General features: G+C 40.8%; 1 protein-coding gene across 1 annotated transcript in view; it reads left to right on the top strand.

Moving 5' to 3' along the window:
- Window positions 1-712: 712 nt before the first annotated feature.
- PDE5A (phosphodiesterase 5A) overlaps window positions 713-17,687 on the top strand; it is a 216,728-nt gene continuing 199,753 nt past the window's right edge. The window contains exon 1 of the mRNA XM_089684312.1: window positions 713-833. Within this exon, the coding sequence (XP_089540438.1) occupies window positions 727-833 (107 nt within the window). The 5' untranslated portion in view covers window positions 713-726. The remainder of the gene's footprint in view (window positions 834-17,687) is intronic.

The raw sequence follows: 17,687 nt of genomic DNA, 5'->3' as shown, positions 1-17,687 counted from the left end.
CTCACCTGTACACAGAGATATGAGGGAGTCCCGGGTCCTCACCTGTACACAGAGATATGAGGGAGTCCCGGGTCCTCACCTGTATACAGAGAGATGAGGGAGTCCCGGGTCCTCACCTGTATACAGAGATATGAGGGAGTCCCGGGTCCTCACCTGTATACAGAGAGATGAGGGAGTCCCGGGTCCTCACCTGTACACAGAGAGATGAGGGAGTCCCGGGTCCTCACCTGTATACAGAGAGATGAAGGAGTCCCGGGTCCTCACCTGTATACAGAGATATGAGGGAGTCCCGGGTCCTCACCTGTACACAGAGATATGAGGGAGTCCCGGGTCCTCACATGTATACAGAGAGATGAGGGAGTCCCGGGTCCTCACCTGTATACAGAGATATGAGGGAGTCCCGGGTCCTCACCTGTACACAGAGATATGAGGGAGTCCCGGGTCCTCACCTGTATACAGAAAGATGAGGGAGTCCCGGGTCCTCACCTGTATACAGAAGGTGTATAGAGGACAGGGAGGACAGTGGCTCCAGTGTCTCCCTATCACATCCTCAGTCCCATGGACAGACATATCAGCCCTCAGTGTGTTCTCCCCTCACAGGAAGCTCCTGCACCACAACAATTGCTTTCCCCAACAATCAGCAAGTTGTAAGCGAGGGCGTCGTTTGGCTGGCAGCGCCGTGTCCTCCTCCTCCCCTCCTCCTCTCAGGGCTCACACACACACACTATGGAGGGCAGCGGCCGCCCGCTCCCCCCGGACCAGGAGGGCATCGAGTCGTGGCTGGACGACCACCTGGACTTCACTCACTCCTACTTCGTACGGAAAGGGACGAGGTGAGGAGGGGCGAGCTGCCACGGGATGGTTGGGATGGGATGGGGTTCAGTGTACAGGGTCGGGGTGCACGGCTGCTCTACAGGTGAGACATGGTATCCGGGGAGCCCAGTGATGAGGACGGAGCCCGCCCATTGTCCTCCGCTGTGTCCGGTGGAGCGCTCCTTCCTCCCCGGGGTGGATCCGATCTTCTGTCAGCCCCGTCTGTGCTCCGCTCCCCGCCTGTCCTCTTCTCTCCTCACTCGGGACGATGTGGCAGGGGAAAGGCTCGGCGATGGCTGAGCGGGGGGACAAGCCCGGGGCCCAGCCTGACCCATGGGGACACACAGCACTACTCACCGCCGACCACGGCTCGCCTACTGGCCGCTGCACTCTACAGTAAGTGCCCCGCCACTGTGACTACCTACCGCCGCCTGCATCGGACACTAACTTCTACTCAACTCCGCTACTGTCACTGCTGGCTTCATCTATATCTCATCAGAGAGAGAGAGGGATGGAGGGAGAGAAGGATAGATGGAGAGACGGATGGAAAGAGGGAGAAATAGAAGGGTAGATGGAGAGAAAGAGGGATGGAAATAGAAGGGTAGATGGAGAGAAAGAGGGATGGAAATAGAGGGGGGGGGGGGGGATGGAGATAGAGGGGAAGAGGGAGAGAAGAGAGAGAGAGGGGGGAAGAGAGAGAGAGGAAGGAAGGGAAGGATGGAGATAGAGGGGAAGAAAGAGAGAGGGAGAGAAGAGAGAGAGGGATGGAGCTAGAGGGGAAGAGAGGGAGAGAAGAGAGAGAGGGATGGAGCTAGAGGGGAAGAGAGAGAGAGGGAGAGAAGAGAGGGGGGGGGAGGAAGGGAAGGATGGAGATGGAGTTGAAGAAAGAGAGAGGGAGAGAAGAGAGAGAGGGATGGAGCTAGAAGGGAAGAGAGGGAGAGGGAGAGAAGAGAGGGGGGGGAGGAAGGGAAGAATGGAGATGGAGGGGAAGAAAGAGAGAGGGAGAGAAGAGAGAGAGGGGGGGAAGAGAGAGAGAGGAAGGGAAGGATGGAGATAGAGGGGAAGAAAGAGAGAGGGAGAGAAGAGAGAGAGGGATGGAGCTAGAGGGGAAGAGAGAGAGGAAGGAAGGGAAGGATGGAGATAGAGGGAAGAAAGAGAGAGGGAGAGAAGAGAGAGAGGGATGGAGCTAGAGGGGAAGAGAGGGAGAGAAGAGAGAGAGGGATGGAGCTAGAGGGGAAGAGAGGGGGGGGAGAGAGAGAGAGGAAGGGAAGGATGGAGATGGAGGGGAAGAAAGAGAGAGGGAGAGAAGAGAGAGAGGGGGGGAAGAGAGAGAGGAAGGGAAGGATATAGATAGAGGGGAAGAAAGAGAGAGGGAGAGAAGAGAGAGAGGGATGGAGCTAGAGGGGAAGAGAGGGAGAGAAGAGAGAGAGAGAGGGGTGGAGCTAGAGGGTAAGAGAGGGAGAAAAGAGAGGGGGATGGAGCTAGAGGGGAAGAGAGAGAGAGAGGGAGAGAAGAGAGAGAGGGGGGGAGAGAGGAAGGGAAGGATGGAGATAGAGGGGAAGAAAGAGAGAGGGAGAGAAGAGAGAGAGGGATGGAGCTAGAGGGGAAGATGGAGAGAAGAGAGAGAGAGGGAGGGATGGAGAGAGAGAGAGGTGAAGAAAGAGAGAGAGGGATGGAGATAGAGGGGAAGAGAGAGAGAGGGATGGAGATAGAGGGGAAGAGAGAGAGAGAGAGAGAGGAAGGGAGATATAGGAAAAGAGAGAGGGGTGTGGAGATAGAGAGGAAGAGAGAGAGAGGGGAAGAGAGAGGGATGGAGATAGAGGGGAAGAGAGAGGGATGGAAATAGAGGGGAAGAGAGAGGGAGAGGGATGGAGATAGAGGGGAAGAGAGAGAGAGGGAGGAATGGAGATAGAGGGGAAGAGAGAGAGGAATGGAGATAGAGGGGAAGAGAGAGAGGAGGGGGTGAAGATAGAGGGGAAGAGAGAGAGAGGAGAGCAGGAGAGAAGAGAGGGAGAGGGATGGAGAGCGAGGGGAAGAGAGAGAGGGATGGAGATAGAGGGGACGAGAGAGAGGGATGGAGATAGAGGAGAAGAGAGAGAGAGAGGGATGGAGATAGAGGGGAAGAGAGAGAGGGATGGAGATAGAGAGGAAGAGAGAGGGATGGAGATTGAGGGGAAGAGGGAAAGAAGAGAGAAAGGGGGGGGGGAGAGAGGGAAGGATGGAGATAGAGGGGAAGAGAGAGAAATGGAGAGAAGAGAGAGATAGGGATGGAGATAGAGGGGAAGAGAGAGGGATGGAGATAGAGGGGAAGATGGAGATAGAGGGGAAGAGAGAGTGGGGGATGGAGATAGAGGGGAAGAGAGAGAGAGGGGGTGGAATTAGAGGGGAAGAGAGAGAGGGGGATGGAGATAGAGGGGAAGAGAGAGAGGAATGGAGATAGAGGGGAAGAGAGAGGGATGGAGATAGAGGGAAGAGAGAGAGAGAGAAAGGGGAATGGAGATAGGGGATAGATGGAGAGAAAGAGAGAGGGAGAGATAAAAAGAGGGATGGAATAGAAAGAGGGATGAGATAGAAGGCTAGATGGAGAGAAAAAGAGAGAGAGAGAGAGAAAGAGGAATGGAGAGAGAGAAAAAGGGTTGGAAATAAAGGGAGAGAGAAATAGGGAGAGATAGAAGCATAGATGAAGAGAAAGAGGGATGGAGATAGAGGGATATATGGAGAGAGAGAGAGGGATGGAAATAGGGAGAAATAGGGAGAGATAGATAGAAGGAGAGAGATAAAAAGAGATAGAGAAAGAAATAGAAGGACAGAGAGTTAAAGGGAGAGGTAGAGAGGAACAAAAATAGAGAGAAAGAGATATAGAGCATGAGAGAAATAGAAAGAATGAGGGAGAAAGATAGACATATTTTAGATAGACAAAGCGAGAGAGATATAGATAGATTAATAGATAGAAATAGACAAAGATATATATATAGAGAGAGAGGCATAGCTAGAGAGAGAGAAAGAGATCAAAGAGTGATATATAGTATAGATGATAGATAGATAGATAGATAGATAGATAGATAGATAGATAGATAGATAGATCATAGATGCATAGATAGGTAGATTATGGATTTGAAGAGTTTATTCTGATGTTTTTCTTTTACTGCTGAAGTTCATCTCCTGCTTGCTTTCAGTCATCACTCTGAAAATGGGGATGAGAGAGATGACCTAGCTATACAGAGATAGATAGAATAGATCGATCTATGGTTATGAGTCGATTTGCCGAGTTCTCTCTGTTGAGCTCCATAGAAGTGTTGTGATCAGACATAGTGACATTGTGTCCTAATAAGGAGAGGAAAGTGAGTGGGGCTATGCTTTGTTTCCATGTCCCCACACAAGAAGAGTTCTCTTCTCACAGCCTGCACAGGGAAGTCACTAGGAAGGGATTGCTCCAGGACTCCAATAATATAAATAACGTGTGCATGGCCTGCTTCAAAAGCACCTTTTGATTGTCATTAGGACTCCTAATAATAATCTTAACACACTGCCAAGACTGAAGTTGTAACTGCAACAAATATGTAACAGATTGACTGCTGGATACAAGTTGTTTCCAGCCAGGAAAGGCAGTATACTCCCCTTGTTTTCTGCAGATTACACATCGAACATTGTAACATCGCTCATTTCAAGACAAAATCCCAGTCCTAGTTGTAGATCCCCAGCAGCACTGATAGAAGAAGTTTTGAAAGAATACATTTGGGAAAAATCAGTTTGATGAATCTGAAATGACTGTGCAATTTACAATGTGTATCAGAAAGTGTTCTTACTTTTCAGCTTAGCAATGCGTTGGAGATCACTAGATATATTTTCACCAGACCGCAGTGACTTCTGAAAAAAGGCTGATTGTCCTTTTTGGGGCCACGAGTGTTTGAAAGCAATCGATGCACTCCTTCTCCCCAGGCAGTAACAGATTTTTGGAAGAGACAGCTAATGGTTTTTAAATTGTTCGCAAAAGCTTCTGTTCACTTGCTCATCTGCAAAAAGCAAAAACACGCACAGATCATTTTGCATGCCTGTGTAGCTTGTGAGATGAAAGATCAGATTGTCGGAGAGATTGCTCAGAGAAGATCAGATTAATTATTGACTAACATTAGTAAAGCAGCCATCTAAACCACCTGCTTCCCTAAAACCATCTGTGCCAGACTCCTATACTACCTCTAAACATATGGAAAACATCCTATTGAATTTCAAAGTGCAACCCTTACTATTCCTGAAGGAGAAGTGAGCAAATGGTTTGATGCCTATCGTGAGCAATACCAGGCAGATAGGAAAGAGGCATATTGGAAAATACATAATTACTATTATTATTATTATCATTATTATTTGTTCCTTAGATTAATGACACACAGGCAATTCTGCTGCTAGCGACAAATCGCCAGCTGCAGTATTGCTAAAAAGGTTGCCTTGTGTGTCCCTATGGAATTGCTTTCTACGTAGCCAGATGCAGAGATATAATGTGACATCTTGCTGCCTCAGCTATGGAGGGAGCGATTCCACAGAAAAATAGGCAGATGTTTAGTGAACCTGCCACTGCCAACTTTGATAAACTGTCAGTGGCAGAATCGCTAACAGCAGAGTCAACCAACTTAAAGGTTAGAGCTATAATGGAAAACACAAATGTTTTATTTATTATAGGGATGATAATGATTAAAATAGTAGTAGTATGTGTTCTGGAAAGGGTAGAGGCGTATTGGAAAATATATTATTATTATTATTAGTCCTTAAAGGGTGGAAAATTATTAGAAAAATGATTATTATTTTTATTACTATTTGTCCCTACAGTGTGGAGAAATATTGGAAAACACATTATTATTATTATTATTACTATTTGTACTTAAAGTGTGCAGAAATTTTGGAAAACACATTATTATTATTATTATTATTACTATTTGTACTTAAAGTGTGGCGAAATATTGGAAAACACATTATTATTATTATTATTACTACTAGTTGTCCTTAAAGGGTGGAGAAATATTGAACACATTATTATTATGATTTGTTCCTTAAAGGGCAGAGGCATATTGGAAAACAATGTATTATAATTTTTTTATTATTATTATTATTACTGTTTGTCCTTAAAGGGTGGAGAAATATTGGACAGAACATTATTATTATTTGTTCCTAAAGGGTGGAAAAAAATGGAAAAAATATTATTAATATTATTATTACTGTTATTATTGTTATGTGTTTTTAAAGGGTCACTAGTTTCTCCCGCTGATTAATATATCAAAGATTTGGGGGATTGACAAAACAAAGATTACTGAATATGATTTAGTAGTGTGCAGCATTTTGAAATACACAGCTGACTTCCTGTCCAGTAGACAGAAGAAAACTGCCAACTGTTATTTTAGCAACTGTTATTTTCTTTGCTTTGCCCAGAATGGAACATTGCAGAGCAATAGGATGCTCAGAAAAGTTTTGTACATGTCAGATATGTCAGTTTGCAGGTGTGAGCTCACTTAAACGGTCATAAAAGTTATTAGTAGCTATTTGACATGTTTGAATCCTTTTTGTCTAGGTTTTAATTATATTGTCTGGAAGTACATGCTTTGAATTTGAAAGCTGCAGTATAAATTATAAAATGTATTCCTAATAAAAATCTAGACAGAGTTGAGATAAAAAAAACAAAGCAAAAAAAAACAAAAACAAAAAAATGAACAGTGACATTGATTGAATGTTTGAAAGAGAGAACTTTGGTACAGTTTGCACCCTTTTGCTCCATGTCCTCGTTAGTCAAATGTAGGGTCATAATTGGCTGATTAACTAGTATGTTTCATCAGCCAACAGCAGAAGTTAAAAATCAGAAATGTCATGACTGTTATTGTCTTATTGACATAAAATATTTATTGCCAATGGGAACACAAATAGATATGTATAATTGTAGTACAGTGTTAAGTGCCATCACTACTATGTTAAAGTTAGGCCACTTCTAGTCTGTAAAGTTAATTAGATTTAAGTAAGAATTATTTAGAGGAGGGATCTGCTCTGTGCCAACATTTTCAATATTCTTCTTCCAGCCCTATCCTTGGTACTCTTTCGAGTCGGTGCCTCTCAATTGCTAAAAAAATCTTTCTTCACATTTATTCTTAACTACTTGAGATCCAGACGGTTTTACCCCCTTTATGACCAGGGCTTTTTTTTGCTATTCAGCACAGCGCTACTTTAACTGGTAACATTGTCCTGCACTGAAATTAATATAATTTTTTTCACACCAATAGAGCTTACTTTTGGTGGTATTTGATCACCACAGTTTTTTTTTATTTTTTATTATATAAATGAGAAAAGACCAAAAAATTGGAAAAAAAGTATATATTCTATATATGATGGCCTATCTGATTTCTTGAGGCCCTTAAAATGTCAGGACAGTACAAATACCCCCCAGATGACCCCTTTTTGGAAAGTAGATAGTCTGAAGTATTTCGTAAGAGGCATGGCGAGTTTTTTTAGGTTGTAATTTTGTGTCACAATTTTTTGGAAAATGAAGAAAAAACATTTTTTTCACATATTTTTTACATATTGTCATCAGTGCAGTACAGCATCATTATATGACGTGTGTGACAGTGATCAGGGACACTGACTTTTGATAGTGGGAGTTATTTAATAAAATTGCATTGTGCAAAATCTGGTACAGCTCTGCATAGAAACCAGTCAGCTTCCTTATTGTCAAAACATAATTGAAGTTAGAAGCTGATTGGCCAGCTGATGCACCAGATTCTGAGGGCACCAGTTTTAGTAAATATCCCCCAGTATGTTAAAAAAAAGTTTCAACATTTTATAAAATTTTTTAAAACTTTAAAACAATTTTTAACAATGTTTTTCTTTTTTTCCTAAACATTTTTTTTTAACATTCTGTCATCATTTTAGCTCAGTGTCACCATAGTGACACTGTACTACCCTGGGGGGTGATCAGGGTTTCTTTTTTGTACATTGTTATTGCTTATACTGTGAAGATCACTGTATAGGCAATAGATTTAGCTGTCATGAATGGGTTAACCATTCTTGAACAGCTTGCTTTTGGTTGTGATTTGTGATTGGCTACAGTTAATCACATGGTACAGTTAGCCAGGTACCATGTGATTTCTGTGGGCCAATCACAGATCAAAACAGTAAGCAACCATTCATGACAGGTTGTTAACATTGTTATCATGTGATCGCTATGACCAGTGATAGTGATCACTTGATACCCAGTTACTGATCACCGGTAACTAATTTTATGTGTCCGGTGGACACAGCGGTCACAGGAGGGGCATGCACATCATTGTACCTGTATGCGCCGCCCTGCCACAGTATAAATACTGTGGTCGGGGTGGCAAGTGGTTAATTTATAGAATTTACAATAACATTTGCATAAGCCATTTGGGCTCCACCAACTGTCCTTAGATGAAAAATAATCCTCTTTTTATGGGATATGTGATGAAATAAGACCTGAATACTTTCTGTTTTAAGAAGGCTCTGATAGAGTAGTAATTTTCTGTGCTGTGATGGGAATTGCGGTCATTGGACTTGGTATATCTTGGTGCAGGGTGAGAGATACTTCAGATGACAGTTACTTAGGATTTAGGGTGTTGAGTTTAATGGTTTAAACTTTCTTTCACTAAAAATCACATCAGCCAGCAGCTCTGCATGCTGATATGAAATAATCTTACATTCATTAAACAATAATTTTTTTTGCTTTTACTTATAATTACTGTTTTTCAAATATCCTGGTTGAGTGAGGCACTGGTGATGTAGTCTTCTCAGGATGCAATTTTTAGGCTAGAGCTACATCACCAGTGCCTCACTGCCAGGATTCATCACGTGTTCCAGCAGGCAGATGTTCAGGAAGTAAAGGGAGATGGATTAATTTGCCTGTAGTGAAAATGTCCACCATGAGAAGAATGGAATGAATAGAAATAATAGGGTATGACAAGGATAAAAAGCTTGAAATGATCTATAAGTATATGATTGTAGATTTCTGTTACTAAATATTTTTTAAGGTGCATTTTTTAATTTTTAAGATAAAAGTGAAGCTCTATAAAGTGGTTGTAAACCCTTACATATATCCAGTGAAGTGGCTGGCCTTGGGTAATACACATGATGAAACAAATCCTATATAAGTTGTACCTGTCTATCTGCAGTCTTTGGTTCTCTACATCTACAAAGTCCAGAATTTATACAGCTTTCTTAAGGGGGCAAAGAGCTGACGTTACGCTCTGCAGAGCTCAGTGAAGAGAGATCTTAGAGCTGATTGGAGGGAAGAGACACCCCCTCTCCACATAGCACACAGGAACAGAGTTGAGGCTGTCAATCAGCTGGAGCTCTCCTCCCCTGTCACCATGTTTAATTTGGTGTTAGGAAAACTTGTCACAGACAGAAATGATGTGTACTACTCTTAATTGAGACAAGTACACACTATAGAGCAGGGGTGCTCAACCTTTTAAAGAGTGAAGGCCACTTAAGTGATTTGGTAACTGGTCGTGAGCTACAATAAAATAAAAAAGTGTAAAACAGAATGTGACAGGGAGGCCACACGGGCCCCCTGGAGCATGGAGTGGGGTCAGCATTGCGACCACTGATTCCTTATCAGTGGTTGGGGGGGTATGTGCTAAAAACACATCTCAACTATGGGGTTTTACTGCCCCCCAGACCACAAATGTAATTGAGCCTGCTGTCCTAATCCCCTATATCACTGCTTTTACACTGATGTGCTGTGGTTTACCTGAACTGCAAGTGCAGTGCAGTGCACCTGCAGCTTTCCTGTGGGTTAACTGCGCTTGGCCATAGAATTTTTATTACATCTTGTGGGTGTGGTGTACTTTTTGAAAGTGCACCAAACCTGCAGGATATAATAGAAGTGCACTTCCCTGGTTTCAGTTTGAGGGCCACATCAGAGGGCTCTGAGGGCCACAGGTTGAGCACCCCTACTATAGATATTCTTTGCTCATATTTCATATCTGAGGGGTATAATCACTTTAAGTGTTAAGGTTCCAGGTTACATTTTAGGGCTAGCTTCAGTGTTAAACAGTAGATTAAGGGCTCATGTACACTGTAGCTGATAAACTCACGTTTAGGAGATGTTCAGCGGTTTTTCAGCAGCCCCTGAACTCTCCCTAATGTTTTCTTATGTGTCCATGTACACATCTTTGTTTACAGTCATTTACAGGCATTTAAGTTTACAGTTGTTATTTGAACGCAGAAAACTTGCGTTCAGCAGTTGATTTTATCAGCGTCTCAAATGCAAAACGCTTGTAAACGCAGCAAATCGCGTTTATAAGCGATTGCGTCTGAAATTTTTTTGTAACTCTTCCAATTCCCAATGCAGTCCAGAGCCTTTTTTCATCATGAAAAATGCATGCAAAGCATTTTCAAGGTACTCAGATGGACAAAACACTTAACACAGGATGTTCCTACCAAGCTTGTCATACATTGTAATGACCAATTCACACCTCAGACCTCTCCCACTCTTGGAAAAAAAAAAGGTATGTTAATGCAATTCACACCTCAAATTCCTCATCAAGACCCCCTGCCAGGTGACCTTAATGACTCACTCCACCAGTCACCTATCCCACCCTGGAAACAAAAGAAATGTTAATGAGCAACTCACACCTAATTATCTCAACACATACTGCTGTATCTGCTTCTACTCTCTGTGTTTCTCTGAAACAGTCTGAAATAGTTAATAATTTACCACTCTTCAGTGCATTCTCGGCATTTGGGAGATTCTCCTGTGCTTATTTTAAAAAAACTATTCTAAACGTAAAAGCGCATAAACACGCATAAACGTGTTATGCAAACGCGGCTAAACAGACATTTTTTAATCTACGTTTTCCATCGTTCATAAGTGTCCTGCATACATGGGGCTCATTTTAGGGGGTAGGTAAAAGTTAAGGTTGAGGTATGGAAGGTTTAACTTGGTGAGAATAAAATAAGTGCCAGTGTGAATTAATACTTGGCAAAGCATTGGTATTGCACCCCTGCACCCATAGCACCACCATTAACATCCTTAACCACTTAATGTCCGAACACTTTTACCCCCTTCCTGTCCAAGCCAATTTTCAGCTTTCAACGCTATCACACTTTGAATGACAATTGCGCGGTCATGCAACTCTGTACCCATTTGACATTTTTAGCATTGTTTTGAGACAGATAACACTTTATTTTAGTGGTATTTATTCACCAGTGGGATTTTTATTTTTTTTGCTATATAAATGAAAAGGTCCAAAACATTTGAAAAAAAGTGTTTTTCTTATAACATTTTGCAAATAAATACCGGTAATCTTTCTTTATAAATCTTGGCCAAAATGTATTCAGTTATCTTTTTAGCAAAAAAATAACCCAAATTAGTTTATAACCAAAAATTTAAATTAAAAAAAAAATGTTTTTTACATTTTTTTTTAATATTATTATTTATGGGTTTTTTTTGTTTTTTTTTAACATACTGTCACTCTAGCAGTACAGTGTCACCATAGTGACACTGTACTACTTGTGGGGGGTGATGAAGATTTTTTTTTTTACACTGATTGCTTTTACACCTATAAAGGCTGTAGAAGTAATCATTTCTCCATCTCTCTGGCTGCATTCTTGCAGCCATTGAGAAATACTGTGAGAGCTGTGATTGGTCACAGCTTGTCACATGGTACAAGGCTGTTGTGAATAGCCTTGTACCATGTGATCTCTGTGATCATTCACAGATTTCACTAGTAGTAAGCAATGATGTCAGAAGTGGCAGCTTGCTTACACCTATTCATGTGATCACTAATTGGTCAATCGGTGATCACATGATTGGGACCTTACACAGAGGTCCCGTACAGTGATCACAGTGGGCACCGGATCACGGTGCCGCATGGTCCCAGGGAGCATGCACAATCCAAAATGGCGGCGCTGTTTATGAACGGCAACCCGCCCCTGCACTGTCACCATCCGGACGGGAAGTGGTTAAATAAAGACTATAGACAAGAAAGAATTGAGGTTTACTAACAAATCAGATGAGTTCTGCAAATATGTTTTTTGATGAATCTCATATTTTTGTTGCATTACTTAATGTGTATGCCGATTTGGATTCTGGGGATAATCATATAATTCACTTAATCGGGAATGGTATATTGAATGACCCTCCACAGATCAGATAAATCTACATGCTTGTATTCAGGCAAACTGAAAATACTGAGTCTGCAATAAATTCATCAAATTTACTCCTTTACACTATATTCCTTGATAGTACACCTGTTTTACATCTTAAAATGCTTAATGGGTAAGTGACACAGGACTGGAGTATCTCAGGTCACCCTCATCTGCTGTGCAGTGTAGTCTTGTTGGAGGTATCTGGATAAGACGCAGAGGCAGCAGTTGAATGGTATATTTATAGATCGAATTTGAGTAAAATCTGAAAACTCTAACACAGACTCCATACAAAAATGGAAAGCAGTTTAAGGCTAACAGCTTAATAGGTGGTGATTTAAATTGAATATGACAGGAATTTAATTTAATTTGAACGAGCTACAAAGTTCCATTCTATATGTTATGAGTAATTCAAAATGTTGCAACAGTTTGTTGACAATAACTTTGTTCATAGGATTGGGATTTCTTTCTCTCTCCTATTTTCACATTGTAATTATTATATAATATATATATAGTATCTCACAGATGTGAGTACACCCCTCACATTTTTGTAAATATTTTATTATATCTTTTCATGTGACAACACTGGAGAAATTACACTTTGACACATTGCTACAATGTAAAGTAGTGAGTGTACAACTTGTATAACAGTGTAAATTTGCTGTCCCCTCAAAATAACTCAACACACAGTGAGAACACCCCTAAGTGAAAATGTCCATATTGGGCCCAATTAGCCATTTTCCCTCCCTGGTGTCATGTTAGTGTTACAAGGTCTCAGGTGTGAATGGGGAGCTGGTGTGTTAAATTTGGTGTTATCACTCTCACTCTCTCATACTGGTCACTGGAAGTTCAACATGGCACCTCATGGCAAAGAACTCTCTGAGGATCTGAAAAAAAGAATTGTTGCTCTACATAAAGATGGCCTAGGCTATAAGTTGAATTATTTTGAGGGGACAGCAAATTTACACTGTTATACAAGCTGTACACTCACTACTTTACATTGTAGCAAAGTGTCATTTCTTCAGTGTTGTCACATGAAAAGATAGAATAAAATATTTACAAACATGTGAGGGGTGTACTCACTTCTGTGAGATACTGTATATATTCTAAAATACCAATTAAATTCAATAAAATCATGTAACTAAATGTCAACCAGTACAACATACACATACACAAATATTCTTGGTAATTTGCAGAATAAATAATTCTCTAATTTGATGCCACACATACATATTTCATGTATTTCAGTTCTTTGTTTCTTTAATAAATTTGGGCCTTTTCTGCAATTTAGATTTGTATTAGTTTGCCATCCAGATATGTCCTAGGCTGCCTCGTTTGCAAAACATCTACCTGAATGATTTGTAAATAAGGAAACAGAAGGGTTTAAGCATAATAAACACCAAAAACAAACATTATATTTCAGTTTACTTGTCTTTCAATGAGTTAACTGCATTAGCTATTACTGTGGTTTGTAGTGTAGTGGGCTGCATATTCTTGCATACCCCCTCCTCCCCTGCATTCATAGTTTGGAGAGCCAACAATTCTTTTTTGGATCACCTTTTTGTGTATGTTGGCAACAGCTGTAGTCATCGTTATATTGCTGTGCTCCCCCTTGCAGTTTTTCTTTTTTTTATTGGGTTTTGTTTTTTTTTATTTATGTAAAAAAAATTTTAAATAAAAAAAAAGGTTGAAGTTGTGCCTTTGAAGTTTATTTTTGTTGGGGGTAGTAGGGTATATATTATTTTGTTTTCCAAGGGCGTTTTTTTTCAGGGTCTGCAGCATACACTTACAAAGCTGCCCCTTGATTGCAGTACTTCACTGCATTCTTGTGTAGTAAATTAGTGTAAATCAAAGCACCACATATGATTTCCCCCCATTTGTAATCTATTTTATTAAAAATGTCACTAAGGCTTACAGTGAGAGGCAGATGGCGAGCAGGCTTTGCAAGATAAAGAGGTGTTCGCTGATCATGGAGCACAATTTATGTAATTTCTGATGCAATACCTTTGTAAGAAGATGCAGATGGAACATACCATGGCCAGACTCTATCACCCTTAGACCAATAGGCTATATGAATGATTCAATGACACTTTGAAGCAGACTATCAAAGTGTTTGTGGAATCTCCGGGAAGGGACTAGGGAATCTGCTCTTCACCTATCGTGAGGTGCTCCAGGCAGGAACTGAAATAAGGGTCCATGGACCCTTCATTGTCATTTGCGAGGCTTTGGAGGGGAAGAATGTTGGTCTGGGAAACTCAGTTTTTGTAATATGACCTTAACCCCTTCATGCCTAAGGGTAAAACAAATCTTAAATCCTAAGCACAATCTTGCAACTTTGACATTTGTTAGTAAATCCGTACATATCATCACAACTACTTTGTACATCCAAGTAGATTATACCTTGTTATTTTCAGGACACATTTGGCTGTCATTTAGTGGTAAATGGTAATGGATAGCTCTTGATTTTTTTTATTATCAAAGGAAAACTGACTCAAAATAATTAAAAAATAATAATTTTTTTTAATTTAGCTGTGTGTTTCTTGTTACTACCATAATCTAACCCCAAAGAACAACCCAAAATAAATTTCCTAGCTCTTGACGATTGCAGCGATACCATATACAGTGAAGGAAATAAGTATTTGATCCCCTGCTGAGTGTGAATGTTTGCCCACTCACAAAAAAATGATCAGTCTAAAAATCGAAAAGAATTCAAAAGAAATGCATGTCTAACAAATTATGCACTGATTTGCATGTTCATGAGGGAAATAAGTATTGGATTCCCTTCACAAAACATGACTTAGCACTTGGTGGCAAATCCTTTGTTGGCAATCACAGAGGTCAGACATTTCCTGTAGTTGGCCACCAGGTTTGCACACATCTCAGGAGGGATTTTGACCCACTCCTCTTGGCAGATCCTCTCCAAGTTATTAAGGTTTGGTGGCTGATGTTTGGCAACTCAAACTTTCAGCTCCCTCCACACATTTTCTATCGGATTAAGGTCTGTAGACTGGCTAGGCCACTCCAGGACCTTAATGTGCTTCGTCTTGAGTGAGAGGTAAGGGAAGGCCTGAAGGTGTATGCCATCTAGCAGTGGCCCACCCCACAGACCAAGAAACAGGTCATGTCCTGGGGCCTGCAGGGTAGTATAGATAGTTTGTTATTATCTATAGTGCCCTGGCAAAAACCTTGTTATATCTGACAAAGAAGAAACTGTCAAAGCAGGCCCTCTAAACTCCAGAGTGAACAGTCATTAGCAGCCCTTAAGAGTGCCCTTGCCAACTCACCAGTGCTGCAAGCAACAAAATTCAGCCATAGGTTTAGGGTCCAGACTGGTGCCTCAAACTGTTGTCCAGGCACTGTACTAAGCCGAAAAAATGTAGCTGGGAAGGAGCATCCTGTCCTATACCTCAGCTGGAAGCTGCTGCCCTATGAATTAGCCTACACCAACTTAAAGAAGTAGTGCTTGACAGTTGTATGGGCCCTACAATAATAATTTGCCTTCATCCCTTGCTGTGGTGACATACGGTATCTAAAAGTGTGGATCTCCCCTCATTTCAGACAAGGAGAACGAGTAAATTTATTAATGGGAACACAGACAGCAATACAAAGTTGTGAGAGGCTGTAACCTTTTCACAAATCTAAAGAATAGTTTGCCTTTACATAAAATACAGCCTTGTGGGAAAGGACAAAATATGGCATATATGGCTAGTGGAGTTTCTGAGGTCATCATGTGACTTAACCTACCTGTGCCCACCCAAAACTAAATTATAAGAATTGGGTGAAACTAGCCTTTCAATGAATATGTGCGCTCATTGCATTATGTTTCTACTAATAGCTATAAAGCCAGGATTCCTTGTTATTTGTATAAAATACACTATTGGGGAGATTTACTAATGTAGAGTGAAGAAGGGTTACAATTTCTGGCAGTGTTTTATTGCCGTCTGTTACCACCTGACCCAGTGACAACCATACCTCTTTTGACACAGGAAGCAAGGGAAATCCTCTTCAGTGTAGTCACTAATAGAAAATAATTCTGACAGAATTTTTTGGTTTTCTCTGCTGTGTTGAAAGTAAAAAAAAAAAAACCTGGGGTTTTAAGGTTGAATTACACTGTTCAACAAATTTTTATTTTTTGCCAGTTTTGGAAACAAAAGGATCCATTTCTTAATGAATTTCACATTCTGAGTTCAAATATAACAATGAAATTTGTCAATTGGCTCTAGTTTTTCTGTAAACGGAAAGTTTTCTACTATAGGCGTAATGACTACATAATGCACAATAATTATATAGATAGATGTCTTTCCACAAATATAAAGCAAGTGATATTGACTACATAACAAAGCCTAAATGGCATAATATATTGCATAGGATTACCAAGAAAAATTATAGCCATAAGCTAAGTTGAATCATTTTAATACTTAGGATTCTCACTAGTTTTGTCTTCAGTTTGTGTCGGTTTTGCTTCTCTTGGCTTTTCTCTTGTATTCGAGGAAAGGGCTATCTCTTACAACTGCACGTGACTACACGCTTCAGGTTCTTCCTCACTTGACTCAACCACGAAGGATTCTGGTGCTTTAGGAATTGGTAGCCCCTCTCCATGAGGAACTGGACGTATTGCCGATGGAATATTTGGATAGTGCACAGATAACTTTTTCTTCTTATTTAGCCCTTTTACAATTGGAGGCACCATACAAAAGTAACAATTACTAACATGATCTGTTGGCTCTCTCCAAATCATTGGCACAGCGAAAGGCATAGATGCCTTTTTTCCATTCAACCATTGCTCCAGTGCCGTCCCACAAGAATTGCAGCATATATGTGGTGCCCAGCTCTTGTCCTGGTCTCCTATCTTGCAGCCAAAATACAAGTTGTAGGCTTTCTTAATCATTCCTGTTATCCTCCTTTTTTGTGAGATAAAAGTTATTTCACCGCAGATATAGCAGAAATTATCTGCTTTATTCACACAAGTTCGAGGCATTACTGAGTAGCCTATATAAGCATAAAACGAAATGTAAAGACGCTGTCGAACTACAATCAGCTACAGATACTGCAGCTTTTATGCAGTGAAGTGATGCAATTAAAGGCTAATATTGCATCATCTCAGTATACATGCAATTTTCTATTGGTCACCAGTATCAATTGCGCAATATGCAGCTGAAGTTGCATCATAATTTTGAATGGCTTACGTCATTAGATGGGTGAATATATCATGGAAACTAGAGCCAATCAACATTTTTTAGGGTCATTTTCGTTTTCAGCACCCCAAAATTATGTAAGATTAGCTAATTTTATGCCCAAAACTTTTTACCTGTTGAACAGTGTTATAGGCAAAACTTTTTTTGTCATTTTGGATAGAGTAAGAAAGCCTTATAACCTCTGCCAGTTTTATTTCTGTCTGTGTCCCATTGGGGAGGTTTACCTTCACCTCCTGTTCCATAGCCAAGGGAGAGGAAATCACTGCAAATTCATGGAACCCCCCAGGTCACCAGAACTAATGTCCCCATTGAAAGATTTCCCCTTTATTACATTTCTAGAGACAACCCAAAATTTGGGATTTTCTTTTACTTTCACTTTCCATGATAACGCTAAACAGGAAAAATAGAGAGGGTGAATCTCCTAATGGGGCAAGGACAGCAACAGAAACTAACAGGTGTTCTGCTCTGTCTCTAATCTATACAAAACTAACAAAAAATTGCCTTCACTTATACTTTAGGTCAGGGGTCAATAGTTAGCTATCA

This window comes from Staurois parvus, unplaced genomic scaffold, assembly GCF_062004578.1.
Source record: "Staurois parvus isolate SC_StPar_1 unplaced genomic scaffold, SC_StPar_1.0 ptg000344l, whole genome shotgun sequence".
Taxonomy (NCBI): domain Eukaryota; kingdom Metazoa; phylum Chordata; class Amphibia; order Anura; family Ranidae; genus Staurois; species Staurois parvus.
This window is presented reverse-complemented; position numbering and strand designations above follow the sequence as displayed.